The 19,431-nt window shown below is 40.0% G+C and overlaps 1 protein-coding gene across 1 annotated transcript in view; it reads left to right on the top strand.

The window, feature by feature from the left end:
* LOC150089638 (ectonucleotide pyrophosphatase/phosphodiesterase family member 5-like) overlaps nucleotides 1-12,123 on the top strand; it is a 91,766-nt gene extending 79,643 nt beyond the window's left edge. Inside the window, exon 3 of the mRNA XM_090389570.1 lies at nucleotides 11,637-12,123. Coding sequence (XP_090245696.1) covers nucleotides 11,637-11,960 — 324 coding nt within the window. The 3' untranslated portion in view covers nucleotides 11,961-12,123. The remainder of the gene's footprint in view (nucleotides 1-11,636) is intronic.
* Nucleotides 12,124-19,431: the final 7,308 nt, after the last annotated feature.

Here is a 19,431-nt window from a genome sequence, read left to right on the forward strand (position 1 = left end):
GACAGGAGTGGAAATTAATAAATGTTCTAAATTATAAATCTAAAAACACTGCACTCCACTTAGTTTGGACAAATAAGTGGACAGTTTCTTGAAGTGACAAAAAAAGTTTCTTGACTTTACGTTCCAATAAACCAAGAATTTGTACCAATTAAAGAAGACATTTTTGGAGCCTCCTGTGAAGATATGCAGATATCAGGGCCAGTTCAGGAAGCGCCGGCGGTTGCAAGTATTAACGCTTCGTCCATTCGGTCTTCCTTCTTAGGACTTACGTTGGAACATGCAGTCACTTCCACTAAGAACCGGCCATGCAGCGTATTACTAGTCACTCCTGGAGAAGTATTTTCACCCAGCAATACAACTAATGCGCCACCGTTCCTTGTGATAATGTCATTTTGACATTATCTCAAGGACGACAGGCGACGTCGCAAGGTTCGTTGTATCAAAGAGCAAAACGAAATAGACAGCCTTTACTTGAGGTCAGTAGGTTCTATTTAAATTATAGAAATGAGTAGAGGATATATACTAAAGCAATATATACACTGAGTGATCACTGAATTATGACCACCCCTATGAAAACTGAATGCGACCCGTTGACCACGTGAGGTACGAGAGTGCGGAGTTAGTCGACCTACATAGCATAGATAAGGTGCCAGTTTGCAGGTAGTAAAATTCTGAGCGTGATGGGTAAAAGGAAGGATTTATCGGACTTTGATAAAGGACAGATTGTGGGTGCTCAACGAGCTGGTGCCTCGATTTCCCAAACGGCTGAACTGGTGGGGTGTTCGAGAGCCGCTGTAGTTAAAGTGTACCAGGACTGGCGTCAAAATGGTCAAACAACGATCCGACGGCAAAACTACAAAGGTCAGCAAAAAGTTTGTTAGAGGTGAGTGCCGGGTCCACGACTCGTACAGGCAAACAGGCGCAGCACTGTTAAAGAGTTGACTACCCAATACAATATGGGCCATCCCGGAACAATACCTGGCATGACCATGCGTCGCACGCTCCCACAGCAGAAGACCCCTGCGGCATCCTCTCCTAACCAAGGTTCATCGGCGTAAAAGACTCGTCTGGTGCAAAGAGCATGCAAGTTGGACGTTAGAAGATTGGAAGAAGGTGTGCTGGTCGGATGAGTCACGTTATTTACTCCACACCGTGGATGGTCGTGTATGGATTTGGCGTCAACAGCATGAAGCTCTTCATCCATCATGCATGGTATCAAAAGTGAAGGCCGGTGGAGGCGGTTGTATGGTGTGGGGCATGTTTCACTGGCAGGAATTTGAAACCCTAGTGCATGTGGAACAACGTATCACTGGTCTCCGCTATCGTCAACTGCTTGCTGACTGTGTACACCCCGCTATGTTACACTTTTTCCCGAATGGCGATGGAATCTTCCAAGATGACAATGCGCAGAGCCATCGGACACTTCTTGTGTAGGAATGATTTGAGGAACACAGTTCTGACTTCCAGCATATCGATTGGCCTACGAACTCCACCGATATCAATCCCATAGAGCACTTGTGGGACACTATGGAAAGGCATATCAGGCGTCTGGATACACCAATCACCTCCATACCTGCATTGCTGACCGCATTACACACAGCTTGGTTGGCCATACCTCCCGAACGCTTCCGACATCTTGTTCAATCAATGCCACGTCGAATAGCTGCTGTACTGAGGGTAAAAGGAGGACCTACGAAGTACTAGGTAGGTGGTCATAATTCAGTGACCACTCAGTGTATAATAGTAAGGTCAAATCTTGGCAGAATTTTGTACATACAACTGGAAACCAAGATCCGTGGGGTCGTGTATATAAAATCAGTAGAAATAAACTCCTGGTGATATCTTTAATACAATAATCTCAAATAATACTGAAACTCTGAACTGGATGCAAACTGCCAATCAAATACTTGAGAGTTTTTCCCAATGATGATAGAACTCTTGATTCTGCCTACCACTCTGGAGTTAGGGAAAAAAAATGAGCAATATGATTCTCCCATTTCTACTCCTTTATTTCCTATGGAAGAGCTTAAAAATGCAGTTTCTTCTGTGAGTAATAACAAATGCCCAGGAACTGATCTACTGGAAACCGTTTTCATAAAAAGATTCTTCTCTATTAGGCCAAACCATCTTTTGAAATTCTTCAACAAGTGTCTTGAAGTTGGGAATTTCCCTGTTATTTGGAAGTCTGCTTTCATTAAAATAATCCCGAAACAAGGTAAACCACCAAGCGATCCTAAATCATACAGGTCTATCGCTTTATTATCCCACTTAGGCAAGTTACTAGAAAAACTCATAGCATATAGATGTAATCAACTTCTTTTGGAAAGTAATCTATCTTCCTCTCTTCAGTACGGATTTAAGCCTGGTTGTAGTTGTGAATATGCGCTTTTTGAATTGAAAATGTTAATAGCTCTACTTACAAATGTACACTGGCAGTTTTTATTGATTTTGAAGGCTCCTTCGACAATGTTTTGTGGGAGAGTGTCTTACGGCGCCTTAGAATCGCCCGTTGTTCTTGACATTCAGCCCGGACCTGAATCCTTTAGAGAACTGTTGGCATCGTGTGGAATCTGCAGTTGCCAGAAAGAAACCAAAGACCGTTCGTGTTTGGAACCACGAACTATCAGTTGATTATCTTCAGACGTTGATAATGTCAATGCCTCGACGGTGTGCTGCTGTCATCAGGACCACAGGCGGTTCAATTAAATATTAGCTTGCATCTGGTGAACTTTTTCATTTTGTTTTCCATTTAAAATGATAAACTGAAGCAAACTGAGGGCTTCTGATAACATTTCAGCCATAATTATCGTGTTTACTAAAACTGTTGTATTAAAGGTTGCAAATGCTTATTTTGAAAGCAACTGTCAAATATCACTTAGCTTTGCCTTAAATATTAATCACGTTTCTAACCATCGCGAAAAATGGTTAGAAACGTGAAATTCCTAGGTGATGCACTTTCTTTAAACACCAGTATATATACAAACAGAGAAAAGAATAATAAACCAAATGGCTAAGGTTAGAAAACGTAAACATAAAGTTTATCTATAAAGTTAGAATCTTAGTAATTAATTTATAAGATAACTATATTTACTTAATTTCTATTAATCACAGAAAAAAATATATATAAGAAAAAATCGAACCCGCCTGAAATGTAACATAAATGCGTACGTTAACTAACTTATTTAAAAATTCTTTTCCACCTCTGCACTGCTGATTGTAAAAATCCTCATGTTTCAGTGTTTTGGCTGGTGTTGATCCTTAACAAACACCTACTTGTAAATGTCAAAGTAGCAGAAATAAAATATAAACGTGACATCATTCTTAGAACTTCACTCTAAGTTCTCATTACCCTTTTCTTAACAGCTTAGGAACACTACGCTCTTTGTCCGTATAAAAATTCGCAAATCGTAAGTACCGTAATCACAACATCCTTGTTTCCCAACTTGATTTTCAGGCTAATGGCGCATAACCAGAGCTGAGCTAATTAGTATGACACGGATGAAGTAACACTACAGGTTTATCGTTGAAGCTTAAACAAGCGATACGCTAAAGCTTCTCTCCTCGCCTCTGGGTTTGTCGAAGAGTGGCTCTAATGATAATGTTGAATTTATGTCGTGGCATTCATTTAACCACCTACTGGGAACATTGTCCAGGATCCCGCTTTCTTCGGGCGTTTGATTTATTATTTTTTTTTGGGGGGGGGTGACTGAATATGCAAATTTTATCGTAAACAGCCATGAAAATCAAATTAACGAAAGGAGATTATTTGCTTTAAAAAAAATTCCCCAAACCTAAATCCGGTGTATAAATCTACGTGGTCTCCGCTGACCTTAACGAAATCGATTTTCGTTTTCAACGTGCTAAATCCTATTTACCTATCCTATTATAGCCCCTGAAACTTAGCTATCGATTTCCTCAACCATTTGGCTTACTTTATTTGCAAATTCATAAAACAGGAACAAGTCTGTCGATACAGAGAACTGGTACCCATAGAGAATCCATCTATATTGATTCAAACAAATTGAAAACGGTTTTAATTATTAAGATATGTTAAAATAGTTCATTAATAGTTTAGAAACCGCTTGCTGCATAAAAATTAAGAGAGGTGAAAACATCTGGATCTTCGTATGTGGTTGTGTGAATTATATTGCTTGTTTCGATGAAGTTATTTTAATTCCACGAAGATCTCTTCCGGTTCTTAGGTGCAGTAGGCTACGCTGCTTTCAAAAGCTTGAAATGATCATCGAGGTTTTTGAAGCTGATTCAATTTTTAAAGTACAATACACAAATATTTCATTTAGGGTTGCCAGGTGACCGCCTTACTAAAACTGGTCAGTTTTCAGTTGCACATATACGCAACATTGCCTCGTTTATTCGCAATTCCCGACTTTATGCATACGCGCAATTCCTTCAAAATACACTGCTCGAGAAGATTGACAGAGCACGTAGAAAACGTGGTATAACTCTTGCAGTTTGCGATGAAGCGGGACAAATTTTGGTATGGTGGTGTGCCATTGAATACCGATGAAATGAGACAACAGCGAGAAACTTCGAAGAGGTACAAGGGATATTTATACGGTTGTATAAGAGTTACCAAAAAGGTCACATTACAGAAATCGATACAAGATGCTCCAAAATATGGTCACATGACATCAGTACGGCATATGATCCCCTCCAACGGCTAAACAGGACTGACAGCGGTGAACCATGCTCGACATAAAGGTGTCTAAGGTCTGTGGCAACAAATCCCATTCTTCCACCAACGCAGACCTTAGCTCACCAAGTTACCAAGGAGTTGGCTGTCGGCGTGGAATGCGACGCCTAAGGGCTTCCAACATATGACAGTGTGCTGGCCACGGCAGTTGTTGAATATTTTCAGTTTCAAGATGTTTCTCCACCGCTGTGCAGTGATGGAGGAATATCTTGAACCACAATGTTGTGGTGCATGAAAAGAAAATCTGGGACAATCGCACCGCAAAAAAAAGTCGAATATAGGGTTCGAGGATCTGTTCTTGGTATCCCTCTCAAAAACACGAAGTGGGGTGTGGCCGTTGATCATTATCCGCCCCACATAACAACGCCGTTTCCGCCGTAACGTTCCCTTTTTCTGATGTTGGAGGGGTGGTATGGCATTCTCCTTGGCTCCAGACGAAATAACGTCTATGATGTCTAGAATCTGTTTGTAGGCTAAAACGAGAATCATCAGAGAACAGGAACTGTATCCAATTCCTCAGGGGTACAAGTCACAAGGTCGTTGCACCAGTTTCGACGAGCTCCACGGTGGTTTGGGGTTAATGAGGTTTTCAAATTATTTTATTAGTCACCCACAATTTCTTCTATATACCCATTTATGTAATGTCTGTAAATTGCGTGCGTTCTCTGGTCGATTTGTCTGTTTTGCTGGCCGAAAAACCCAGTTCCTGAGGAAAATACCTTCCTATCTACTCCTGAGACCGATTAACTCAGCTACGGAGTGAAAAAAGCCCATTAAAGTTCCTCGTGTCATCGACAGATTCGAACCCGGCCTGTTTCCACCCGGTGTGGGGAAATACGGTGATGATGCTTCTGTTACCCGCGCAGACTGGGGTTAATGAGATGCAAATCACTTGCTTCCTTGCGTAGAGCCCACTTAAATTGAACCTGCTTAACACGGTTCGGTTGGAAATGTTTCACCTGTGGTTGAAGCAATCTCAAGGGACAGTTGATGAGGGGACATCGTAGGGTTTCGTCTTGCTGTTAGAGCCAGATAGCGGTCTGTTCTGGTTGACGTAGACTTCGGGCGACCTTGGCCAGCTCGTTTGTAATGGTTCCTGTCTCCTGAAACTGCTTCCATAGTGCCGACTTAATGTGGCACTGCGAGACACATTAAGCCAACGCGCCACTTCCGCCTGCGACTGCCCGGTCTCAAGCCGTCCAACGGCCCGCCATCTCAAAGAATCATCTAAACGGCTTTGACTCTACCATCCCGAGTACTGGAGATGTGGCTGTCCCACTGAGCTAGCCAAAAATCGGGGATGAAGTGATGTTGTCGTAAACATGTTTTTATACGCATGAATAATTTGCATAATGTGCGGATCTGTAAGGTGGTACATAGATCTCTGTTGGATCTCGGATTTGCATGCCAGGATGCCTATTATATAAAATATTTGCCAACGCTGTTCGCAATAAAATATTCAAGAAAAATATTTTATTCTATTAATTTTGCCGAGCAGTGTAGATGGTTTTCAGAAATAATGGATGGTTTTCATAAAAAAAAAATACCGGACACCCAGAAGGAAGGTTTGGCGCAAAAAAAAAAAATAAATAAAAAAAAAAAAAATTTCTCATTGGAAGTTGAGAGAGAGATTAGTATTTTATATTATAATTTAAAATAAAAGGTAATATAAAAATATACTATATTTTTTCTTTTTTTGGTTAGCGCTTCGGCTTCTGTGGCCATAATGCACCTCCCAAAGTTTTTGCATTTACTCTGATCCAATCCCGAGGCGGGATTCGAATCTGCGACCTTTAGGTTGCCAGGCAGGCACTTTATCCACCCGGCTAGCTACTATAATCTAAAATGATCGCGCCTTCGCGATCGTGGTATTATTAGTAACTCTGAGTATAATCCCCACAGTGGCATAGTATTTAGGGTCAGGCGTGGTTTCCCACAGCTGCGCCGTATGTACTCTGTGATGAAATGCAGAAGAACAGCAAAAGCCAGAAGAAAATGTTGTCAGGTTTATGTAGTAAAGTGTTTAGTGTCAAGCGGCACCAGGAGTAAAGTGTTTAGTGTCAAGCGGCACCAGGGGTTTCCCCATCTTCGGTTTATGTAGTATTGTTTTGTTCTGTTATCGCCACCATCACTGGGAGGTGAGCCAGGCAGTCCCCTAGTTCTCTGGCTGGTCTCTGCTAGGGTCGCCTGAGCTTCCTGACAGAGGCCAATTAAAAAAAAAATAATAATAATAAAAGTGCGAAGGTTGCATGGAAAGATAGCGAAAGTAGTTCCGAATGAAGGTGAGGGTGAAGCTTCGGATGGCTTGATAAAAAAAAACCAAAAAACCTAATTATGATATTAGGGTTCCCTGTAAATAAGTACATCTACCATATATTTATTTTGTCTGTAAATTGTCTGTTCTATGGTCGATTTGCCTGTTTGCTGGACGAATAAATCCCAGTTTCTGGGGAAAACCTTGCTATCTACGCCTGAGACCGACTAACTTAGCCACGGAGTGAAAAAAAAGCCCATAAAGGTCCTCACATCATCGACGGGATTCGAATCCGGGTCTTTTCCATTCGGTGTGGGGAGGATGGTGACGATACCACTGTGCTACCTATCCGCGCAGACCGGATGGCTTGATAGAGAAGTTAGGCGACCCAGAGAAGGCGAAGTAAGGGTGGAGGAAATGGAATAAAAGTCACGGGGACAGATGTCCCCCCCCCCGTGATCGCTAGAGGCCGAGGGCATAGTGGGTGCACGCGCTGATACGAGAGCACCAACAATACAGCACCAGATGGTGACAGCTGAATCATACCCCAGAGGGTTTAAGTTTGATTCCGCACTTCGGAGAGTGCCAGCAATCCCTTACCAATGGTGCCAGCAATCCTCCCTTTATGGGCAATTTATCCTGCGCTCCAGTGACAGTAATGGATCATACCCTATCTAGGCTGGCATAGACTTGTGTTTCCTTGTGGATGGTATTGTCCTACATTCGTTGCGTCGCTCTGTGCTCAGCGATCTTAGCTTTCTTTAGCAAAGACGTTTTTGTGCGAATATTGTCAAACATGTGTGTCCTCTCTTTGGAGTAGGAGAAATTCTTTGGTTCTGGGGGTCGCATTGTATCCCGCGAGGAATTGTAGCCTGGAAGTGGCACTCCTAGACTAGGTGACGCTATGATTCTTCCCCTCAGCAGTGGCAGAAGGCATCACTTTCCACACCGAGTGCAGTTAGTTTCTGTTTGAATGATCCATGGCCTGTAATGATAAAGTATAACCCCCCATGTGCAAGTCCTGAAATACGACACCAAGTATCTGGAGTGACGATCCAGATGCGAACCCACATAAGCAGGGGGACGAGGTGTGTGGCGCCTACACCACACGTTGGAATGCCTCCCCTCTATGTTACCTGGCAATACTAAAGGTCTCCGTAGCCGAGTGGTCAGGAGGACGAGTGCCATAGCACACGCTCTTTGAGCAGACCGGGGTTGAAACCCCCGACTGCTAAATACGCTCGATCTGCCAAGTCGCACTGGACCAATGTGGCAGATTAATGGTCCATTTCCCCCAACATGAATTGTTGAGGAGGCTTCCATCCTGCAGTGGATTTATAATGGCTGCAGTTAACCTTATTTATTTATTTTACTAGGTGGTAGATGACTCATCAACCGATGCATTTCCACAACTTTGCTCATTGGAGGCTTGAATTGGTGGAACCCATGTTTAGAGTCCACAGCAAAGAAAAGGCAACCCCTCCCCCCCCATCTCTTCCATTATGCAGTCTAGTGTCTTTTGAGGTTATGATGGACATCCTGGCGAGATTCAATTTTCCTTACATTATAAGGGTACATCTCTAAAATGGTGTTCGCAGGAAATGTTTCCGGATCAGCTATTTATTTCAATCTCACTGCCTCTACTCTGCCAGATAGTGAATGGAAGGAGTACTAGTGAGGTGTATGCAGGAGGAGGACATCGAAGGCATCCAAGAATTTCATTACTTCATACAGCATGTCCCACCACCTTTTCTTACTACTCAATACATCATGAATTGTCAAACTAATAGACCAAACTTATCTGCGAAAAGATCGAAACCTCCCAAACACTTCCTCGTTCATTTTAAAATTTTAATGGTCTGAGTTCCAATCTTAATGATGTCCATTTCCACTTAATCTGTCAAATCCCATGTACTCTTTCTCACAGAATCCCAATTATCAGTTGATACAATCACTGCCTATATCAGCTGTCCAAATTATTCGCTGTATGATTCATTTCACTTCAAAGACGGTACTTTTGCATATGTCTGCTCTGATATTCCCTGTCAGAGACAGTAACTTGGAATCTCTTTTCAACCTTCTTTGGCTTAAAATATCTCTACCACATCCTGTAAATTTCATCCGTTGCCTCTATTGTAATCCCAACTCCACTATTCGCTTGAAACTCTGATTTCCTCTCTTTGAAACTTTACTTTCTCCAGTCCAACTTTCCTAACAGTGAGGTAATTTTCCTTGGTGATTTTAATGTTCATAACTTCAGCTGGCTTCCGTTTTCTAGTCATACAGACCCAGCTGGTTAAGATTCTGAAGCTCTTGCTATTATTAATGACCTCGCACAAATTTTTCATTTACCTACCAGAATACCTGACAGTCCTATCCACGCAGCCTACATGCTTGATATTTTTCTTACAAACACCCTTCTAAGTCCTCCAGGCACCTCAGATCACGCTTGTTGGTGTTCTTCAATGGAATCTTTCTCTCGTAGCCATTCTTAACCTTTTTTTTTTTTTTTTTGGCGTTACAAGAATACAAAATGTGATGATCTGCGACATTTCTTCTTTTCCTTGGTCGGATTACTGTTTCAAATCTTTTGATGTCAATGTTTGCTCAGATCGTGTCAGTGAAATTATTCTTGTCGGGATGATATCCATTATTCCGCACTGCACCTTAATCTCATCGTTTATTTAAACCTTTTGTTTTTCAATATATGCACTGACTGTTCGAGATAAGAATTCTGCATACGTAATTGGTTCGTATCCGAATCTTCAGGTTCATTTTTCTGCCTACAGCAAAGCTCGCAACGATTATAAAGCAGTTATTAATCAGTCCAAACTAGGTTTCGAACAGGCTAAGAGTAGAAAACTTGCTTCTTGTTCAAATTGTGGCCAAGCATTCTGGTTTCTTGCCAAAGCTATTGACTGCAACTTTTAGTCATCTGTATTCCCACCTCTGTCAAAACCAGATGGTTTTATTGCCACTTCAGTCAAAGATAAAGCTGACCTGCTAGCTCCTACTTTTCTTCTAACACGTGTATTGATGATCTTCGTAAACCACCTCCTATCATTCCCATTACACTCCATTCAATGTCACCTGTGGTCTTCCGTCAGAACGATTTTTGACGAATCTTGATGCTAAGAAAGCTCCAGGTCCTGATGGCATTTCTCTCTTGTTCTCAAAACCTGTGCTCCTGAGCTTAATCCTATTCGGTGTCGCCGTTTTCACTTTCTTATTCCAAAGGTATTTCCCATTCTGCTTTGAAATTTGCTCATATACAGGCAGTTCCTAAAAAGGGTGACAAATTCCTCAGATCCAATTATCGTCCCATAGCACTTACTTCTACTCTTCCTAAAGTAATGGAGAAATCAATTAACTGCAAACTCTTAAACTATACAGAAATCTTTTATCTGATCAATGATCGCCAGTATGGATTACGTCAGTGTCGACCCGCTGGTGACATTCCTGCTTCTGTTGACCATCTATGGTCAAATTTAATAGAAAAGTTTGAAGAAACTTAAGCAGTTGCATTTGACATTTCAAAGACTTTTGATCGTGTTTGGCACAAAGGTCTTCTAAATAAGCTTCAATCATATGGTTTGCAACTTCTTTTTTTTTTTTTTTTTTTTTTTTTGCAACTTCTCTACCAATGGTGGTGTTCAGCAAGTTGCAGTCCTTTTTCTCACTATTTTCATCATTGTATATTAATGACCTTCCATTGACCAGACATGCTATCCGTAGTTTAGCTGATGATAGCACATTGCGTTCCACCTTTCAGTTTGAGAAACCTTGCTTTACTCAAACAACTTCTCGAATATCCACAACCAATTCCTTAAATGATGATCTCCCAGGTAATTCCCCAGTAGGGCGAAGATAACTTAACTGATTCTAAAACTCAGTTCTATCTTAAATCTCCCAAAGATTCTTCTGTTCCCCCCCCCCACACACACACAGCAGTACATTTCGTAAGGCTGTGATTCGGAGGACAACTCCCTCCCACCATCCCCTCAGTTCTGCTAATTCTGAGCCCTTTTCTTTGCTGCTCTGGTCTGAAGCATGATTTCTAAAATGCAGTCTCTTCATTGCGGAGCAGGGAACAGACCGGGTCCTTAGGATAGAAATGGGAATATACTAATTTATAGCGTTCTTTATACTTGTTGCTCTAATGCTCTTGAAATATCTTTAAAGTGAAAGAAACCCTAATTTCTAAAAGTTAAGGAATCTCAGTATTATGGAAACGTTGTACTATGGGACATATAGCAATGATTCTTATATGCAGCCCATCTGAGATAACTGGATAGAGGAAGTTGGGATGAAAAATCTTAATTCCTGGGTACAAAGAAAATGCAGTACTCCGTCACGATGCTAAAAGTCCATAAAAGTTCCTCTTTTAAACGAGAATCGAACCCAGGCTATTTTTAACGGTCGTAAACAGCTGGCAGGGCTATTTTTATTTGCATGCATTAGTACGCTATTAATAACATTACTACTAATAACGTAATAAGTAAATAATAACATTAGTAATAAGTAACTGGACAAGTTCATTTTGAGAGAGTAGGTAACTGCCTACGAATGTTAATTTACAGTTACTAAGCAGTAAAATTCATATTAAATAAGGATTGATTTCAACAAAACATTCATTATTCTAATGGTAATTGTTTTCTCATTTTGCAGGAGAGACCCACAGTGCTGAACGGTACGGTGACTGGAGAACACGGATATGATAACAACTTGCGTTCAATGAGACCAATTTTCTTCGCTTTGGGACCAGATTTCAAGCGCAACTACACCTCTTCAGGCTTCGATACAGTGAACATTTATCCGTTAATTTGCTACCTGTTGGACATAGTCCCATCAGCAAATAATGGTTCTTTAGACAACGTTAAGGACTTGTTGGTGATGTCAAATGGTTCTGTGATTCAGAAGACGCCGTGGTTATTAGCTGTTGTTCATTTGCTTGGCGTTGTCATGATCCCATTTCTTCATTTTGTCTCTTAGGCCACCTTATCTTTGTAAGGCCTAATATCTGACTCAGGGACAAGAATTTTACAGAAGCGTGAAGAACAACAGAGGACTATGAAACATCAAGGACAATTTTGTTATAACGCACCATGTATAATAAAGTCAATATCGAATTGTAGAAAATCTCCGGAATTTACAGATAAACTTACGCATATTAAATATAGTTACTTCTTCAAAAAAGTCACTTAAACTTATTTATTTTAATCTTTCATTCTATGTTCCTTGAGAATGATCAGCGTATTAGTTTATTTTTTTTCCTATCCATTCTGGTTTTTGAATATAATTTTCCCATTGAGCATGCGAGTCTATAAGGTCTATGCCATCCAAGAATTAGAAAAATTAGAAGCAAAATACTTTTTTTTTTTTTTTTTTTTTATCAATTATATAAACAGGTAAACTTATTAAATTGCGTTACTCTCATTGTTTTACATATGTTCGAAGCTTCATAACAGCTACAAAGTGACAACTGCAATTAATTAAGAACACATAAATTTAAAAAAAATGAAAGCTTAGTAAAAACAAATTAATGATAAATTTCTGTTAAATTTATGGCTGCAGTCAGCAGGCACTCTCGGAAACTAGAATGCGATTGCCAACTGATCTTAGTTCATTATGGCTGTTATGAAGCGCAGAATGGAGTTTTGTTTTGTTTTGTTTTATTTTATTTTATTATATTATTATTTTTGTTTATTTGTTTGTAAATATCCTACTGGTTAATGGGTGGAGATGTAAAATTTGATATAAATGAGTTGGACGTAATATTTGGGCCTTGCAACAAAGATAATGCGGGTCTATCACTCTGCTGAACTTGAGTGCCAGAAAAAAAAATAAGAGAGCTACGAATGAATACGAGAATGAGCGAAAGTAAAAGGTATGGAATGAATAGCAGATAAACTTCCGTTTTGATGAAGTTGTTAAAATTATGTATCCAGGTAAACCTTTATTATACAGAAATATCCGTTTTTCTGAAATGCCGTATTAATGGAAATCTATTTTTGCGAAATAAAGTTAGTGATTTCTAATTGGAAATTAAGCATAGTTTCACCTTGCTATGATTTGTGTTATTACAGAATCATATCACATACCCTAATTCATTAATAAGGTAAAAAAGATGAATACGAGCATGTTTTATTTTTCATCATCATTATTCACATACATAATTTGTCCCAGTCAAGTTCTTAGGATAAATTACGAAAAATTTGTTTTTTGAAATGAAATTATAGATTGAATCTGAGTCGAAGTAGATTTTATTGATTCACATTCCCGGTTCAAAGTTCGTAATTCACAAGAAATACGATTTGCCGTCTGAACTGAATTTGACCATTGTACACTTTTAATCGAAATCGCCCAAAATTCGTATAGCTAGAATTAGGAACTGGTATTTGCGTACGGAAAAATGATTACATTTTCGAGTCAAAGTGGTCATTATTATTAATTTATTCTCGAAGTATTTTCGCAACATCAACATAGCGCATGCCTCTCCCCCACTGTGGGCGATACATGCCGCCATATGTTATTAGGCAGGTCGTAGTGAGTCAGAAAGTTGGCCTAATTCTCTCTCTTTCTCTCTGGTTGCTGCTATGCTCTCACCTGGAAAACTGTCTGAATTGGCTGAAACCCATAGGTAAGAGTACATACCATTGTCTCGAATACGCTGTATCAGAGACTGATTAGAGGGTCAGAAAATACATCACTGTCACGAAAACATGTCAAGACGTTTGTGCGATATGCGGAGTGACATTTCCATAGTGGACTATAGCATTTGGGACGACGCATGTAAAATGCAGAAGTATGGTTTCAGGATGCCATCCAATTGCTTTCAGTAATGGTCCGAGGTGTACTTTATTTGGGATCCGTTGATCATTTTTGCTAGTCTTCATCTGGCAGCGCCAGAATCTAAACGATGGGAACCTTCTTGTGGCCACCGTTACGAACAGCAATTGGCTGTGTTGACCAGCTTCAGACAGCCCAACAAGATTTCTACCATGTGCACTTTACGTCCCCCAAAACGTATCGTCGCAGGCATTTTAGTACCTTATCAAGAAAACACACACATACAGTTGTTAGTACTTATTGCTGAGATGCCAGCAACAAGTACTAGCACTAACCAGTTCTAAGGTGCTGATTTTATTTTCTACACCGAAGTACAGTGGAGGTGCAGAAAATAAAACTTCTCTAAACTAGCCGTCCATGATTTATGTACTTTTAAGCGAACGACATCATACACATTTTCCGACAGTTCCTTTTACCCTTTCTAGATTGATCCCTTCGAATGACAACCAGTAGCCAATGCGTGCTGACTATAGAATCAAATCTCTTGAACTCTACGAATTCGTAGTACCACTGTTCGTGCTGCTTGAATGTTTTTGCAAGGCAGCAAATAGGAATGGAATGCTTGCTATTGGAACATTAGGATTGATCAGGAAGCAGAGCGTTGAATTTATGGAAAACTGAAAGAATTTAAGGTACTTGCCATTCGGCAGTGTAAGTTACAGTTCTGTGTGTATTTATCAGTGTGTATTTATGTGAATTAAATATACACTGGTTAAGTTATGTTAGACTTGTAAATTACAATGACTGGCGAGAATATTAGAGACAAGTACCGAACTGAGAACAATATAACTTATTTTTCGGAAAAGAATTACTGCATTTCTCAAATTTTTAAAAAAAGGACGCATCTTGTCTTCTCTTTGTTTCGCTCCATATATTAGTAATAATTTAATTTTCCCAAACATTGAAAAGTGGAAACGTTAAATTTCCTGTGTAGCTTTTCCACTTTTCAGTTTACACCAGGCAAACTATAAAGAAAAACTTTAAATGAAACAACTATCCAACAGAACGGGCATGGATTACCTCCCACAGTATGTAGTAAAAATAGCAGGCGTCTGTACAGTAAAAGTGCTGTCTGACATCTTTACGAGTTGCTTAGAATAAAAATGGATCCCTGACAAATGAGCATTATGTTTCCAATGGAAGAAGCGACCAACTCTTTATCTATCACAACTTTAGGAAGAGAGCCTTCCATTACGATGAACATAACTTGCACAAACCTGTGCTGATGATACTAAGACATGGGCGTAATCCAGAAACAAGAAGACATACTTCGGACTAACAGTAGACAGAAGCGCACTGCAATGACCTTCCTGTTCGTCATTCGCATTTGTGTTGTCATGTACGCATTTGATTATTATAAATAAGATATGCTATTAAGAAGCGTTCCGTTTCTTAAAACTTTCTATTTTGACTCCTGGCCACACGTAATACATGGCACAGGACTAAAAAAAAAAAAAAAACGTGAAATAACAAGACTTCGCAGAATTATTTTTTTTTCGAATCAATCTTCAAGGAATTGGCTCAATTCGTAATCAGGGTCTACGGTAAAGCCGGCGCTGATGTATCTGCCAGCCATTTTGGGGTACTCTCGGCATCGACGACTAAGCAAGTTTCTCGCACGGTAGGACACCACTCAGGCCAGCATCCACCTACCAATAACAGGAAATAAAGTATTTCACCCCAAAATGAAATCCACGTCGGATTAACATTGGACGTAGAGGTCGTTTTTACATATTAAATTCGACAAACAGCTACTTCGTATTCACTTTAAGTCCACAAGTGCAATTAACCAAATTACATTACATTAAATTCAGTTCAAGTGGAAATAGATTTCATGTCCATAAAATGTTCCATGGCCATCATTGTCAACTTATATTCGCTAAAGAAACTGCCGTGCAACGAATTTCCATCTCGCCAGGAAAAAGATGAGGACCAAGGATAATCTTATACGAATTTCTCACGGAATTTGTCCAACAGTTAAGAGTATGGTAGGAGACAGGCCAAAACGGTATGCAAAACCACGAACACTACTAATTATTTGTGCCTTAGTCAATGCATTCTCCGCTGGCACTAGGGAGAAACCCTCTACCTCCAGGAAATGGTTTCATTCTAGGTTCACACACACTTAGCGAACCTGATTCTTTAAATTTGGCATCACTCTCCTGACATCATTCTCAGACACCGTGCTCCTACAAGCATTCCGTTTCGAGACACTTAATGCTACTTGTGCCTGCTCGTGAAACAGTTTCGCCAGCGGTGTACGTACTTTTAATGTCAGCAGTCGTTGATTTGCGGCTTACAAATGATTATGAAAGTCACGAGAATCTCGATTCCATCCCAGTCATCGTATGCGATCGAACGTGTATCCCAGGTGGCGACTTTCGTAACTTTTTTTTTTTAATAATTCTAATTATAGCCACCATTTATTTGCATCCCAGTTGTTTTCAATTGTAATAATTCACATAGGATGATGTGAATCCCTCCTATTAGAATATTACTTTTTTTTGGTCTGTTAGCAACCTTATTACTGATTGTCTACATTTGTTTCTTTTAATAAACTGTTTAAGGTGATAATAAGTTTAATAAAATTTCATTCCTTATTGCTGCTGTCTTCCATTATTTTGTGTAAACTTTCTGTATTAAAAGAAAAGAGTCCACGTGTCTGTTTGTCTGCAGCATAAGTCGACCATGAAATTTTTCACGTATTCTAAGGGACCTAATTCTTGAGACGCAGCACTTCGATGTTATTAAAATTTCTAATTTCCAATTATCAGTGTAATAGCTTCCGTTAGGCAAATATCATTATCGATTCAGATTTTGTGATTATTGATATTTTCAATTTTAATTATCGTGAAACGTGAGCCTTATAAATCGAAATATTGCACATTCAGGATTTGAAAATTCCGTTTTTCTTTTGGAAGTTGTGCGCACAGGCTAATTACTAAGAAGTAATTCTTATGTGTCAGTATTCTAATGGCTAAATGATGCAATGAAGTGGATTTTCCGAAAATGAAACTTATCCAGCCTTTTGTTCCTCTTCAAAATTTTGTAGTTGTGCCGCCTGGTTCCTCTCTCTTCTACCAGTGAAAATGTACCTCCTTCGTTCATTATACTGATTCCTTCAAGGCCTTTATATACCTCTATAAGCCCTCCCCCCCCCACGAAGATGTTTTGTAGCCAAGGTTTGCAGTTCGTGCAATCTAAGCCGTTCTTCATATGGATATTAATTAGCAACTCGCAGCCGTGTCAGGAGTTTGTACTAATATTACACATTTAGTATACTTCTGATACTTTTGTAACAAATTTACTTTACTCGGAAGTAGGCCGGATTCTGATCGACTTCTCTGTGATTCAAGTAGATCACAGCATGCCGTGGAGGTCAAAAATAAAATTCCAGTTCAGAGGTTAGTTTATTTAATCAGTAATTCTCTTCCCGGTGACATTCGTTTTATACTTATATCTTATATTACTTATATATTACTTCGTTCAATGTTTTTGTTAAAAAAAAATTAATATCAGGAGTAAAAAGAAACGCTTGGATTTTAACACGCACGCCTGAAATAATGATAGTGCCTGAAATTTTGGAATTAAAACAAAGCTCTCGATTTGATCTCTTTTTGCTTGATGCCAACGCAAAGTCTCCATTCTGGTTCGGTTCGACTACCGACGCCAGAGGCCTTCATATTGGACTTCATCATCTGCAGGAACCTGACGATCCACAATCAACCTAGTTAACATACAACTTACAGGAGAGTCAAGCATTGATCTCGCGTTTCCACAAGGACCCTCAGCCCTCTACTTTCCAATTGGGAAGTAATCCCGAACTGGACAACTTGCGATCACGGAGTTATCCTGTTCTCCGTAACCTTAACTACAATCATAAACACCAATGAAACTATGATTCCAGAAGTTGTTAAATTTTCCATCAGAAATATTGACTGGAAAGCTTACGAAAGATCTATTGTCTAAGCTTTCCCTCTCAAGGATCTAACACAATACAGCGTCTGCACTGCAACGAATTAGTTACCACCCTGCAGCAAACCATCCTGAAGGCCTCTTATAAATCCGCCAAGAAGAAAGTCTTCCGTCCCACTGTATGCCCCTGGTAGACTCGGAAACTCGCCTTGCTTAGATCATCTGCCCAAATATCCCGCCGTTTTTATCAGCGACACCGTGACCGACCAGCCCCAGAAGTAGCATGACTACACAGCTAATATATCGCTGAGAAAAATGAATATACGAGGGCCATTGTAACGAGGAAGAAGGCAACTTCATCTGACTTTGTCAGTGAGTATGGTAGGTCCAATCCGTGGGGGTCTAGTCTACAAGATCTGGTAAAACAAGGTGCGGGGGATTTCAGAGACTGCTGGGAGTCATTGCGGAACAAGTAAATACATGGGCTGCGTTAGGGTAGCTAAGAATAGGAACAGGTGCATGTATACTTGCCTGTACACCAATGCTAGGAGTTTGAAATAAATTTAAAAATTTTGAGGTGTTGGTCAAAACATCAAAGGCAGATATTGTTTGGATATCAGAGACGTGTTGTCACACAGATATAAGGAATGCAGAAATGGAATTTCGGGAGTATTAGCATTAGCATTAGTAGAGGCATTTGATGCAAGAAAGCAAGCTTATGCAGCATCAGCCAAAAAAAAACCCACTTCCACTTCACCCCTCTGTTCGTTCAAAATACCTGTCCAGCTGAGCCTTAAACTTATTTAGGCTATCAACCTCCACCACAAGGGATGGCAGTCTGTTCCACCAACCAACCACCCGCTGGCTAAAGGCAAATTTCCGCACGTCTATCCTACATCTGTCTTTCCTCAATTTGAATTTATGCCCTCTCAGGTGATTTTTCTGAGCTAAAGGACAATGTGTACGGAAAGGATAGGAAGGGAGGAGGGGTTATGCTATTAGTTAAGAAACACATAAAATCCAAGGAAGTACAGCCAGTCGACATACGTGGTCAGAGTAGTGTCGAGATAGTTTGGTATGACGTAAGCACTTGGAAAGCAAAATTGAGAGTAGGAGTGTGCTATAGGCCTAGTGATTCTGATGAGCATAGTAAACAACTGTTACAGAGAAATAGTGGATCAGTAAATCAGATTGTCTTATGATGGGGGATTTTAATTTCCCAGATATTGACTGGAATTTGTGGTTGGTCACTCACACACTAGCAAGACGTTTTTAAATTTATTGGATGATTGTTTTCTACTCAGCACGTTCGGGAGGCAACTAGAGGGAGTAATACTCTTGATCTGATTATAAATAGTGATTCTTCATGCATTAAGAATCTGCAGATAAAGGAACCACTAGGTGGCATGATCACAGTGTGCTGAAGTGGGATTTTCTCAAAAAGGTAATTACCGTCAGGGATAAAGGGAAGGGTTTTTGCTTTCATTAAGGTGACTGCGATGGTCATAGACAGTTTTTAAGCTCTATACAGTGGGACCAACTGACGATGTTACTAACAGCAAATTCAAAATGGGAAGCATTCAAAGAACTCATCTTGGAAGCTACTAGGCTTTTCATACTAATTAAGAAATATTGTTCAAGATTTAGGCCTAAATGGATGTCAGATGAGCTAATTAGACTTGTTGCAGAGAAGAAAAAT

This window comes from Mastigoproctus giganteus, chromosome 2 (genome assembly GCF_048544385.1).
Source record: "Mastigoproctus giganteus isolate SK-2022 chromosome 2, ASM4854438v1, whole genome shotgun sequence".
NCBI classification, from domain to species: Eukaryota; Metazoa; Arthropoda; class Arachnida; order Uropygi; family Thelyphonidae; genus Mastigoproctus; species Mastigoproctus giganteus.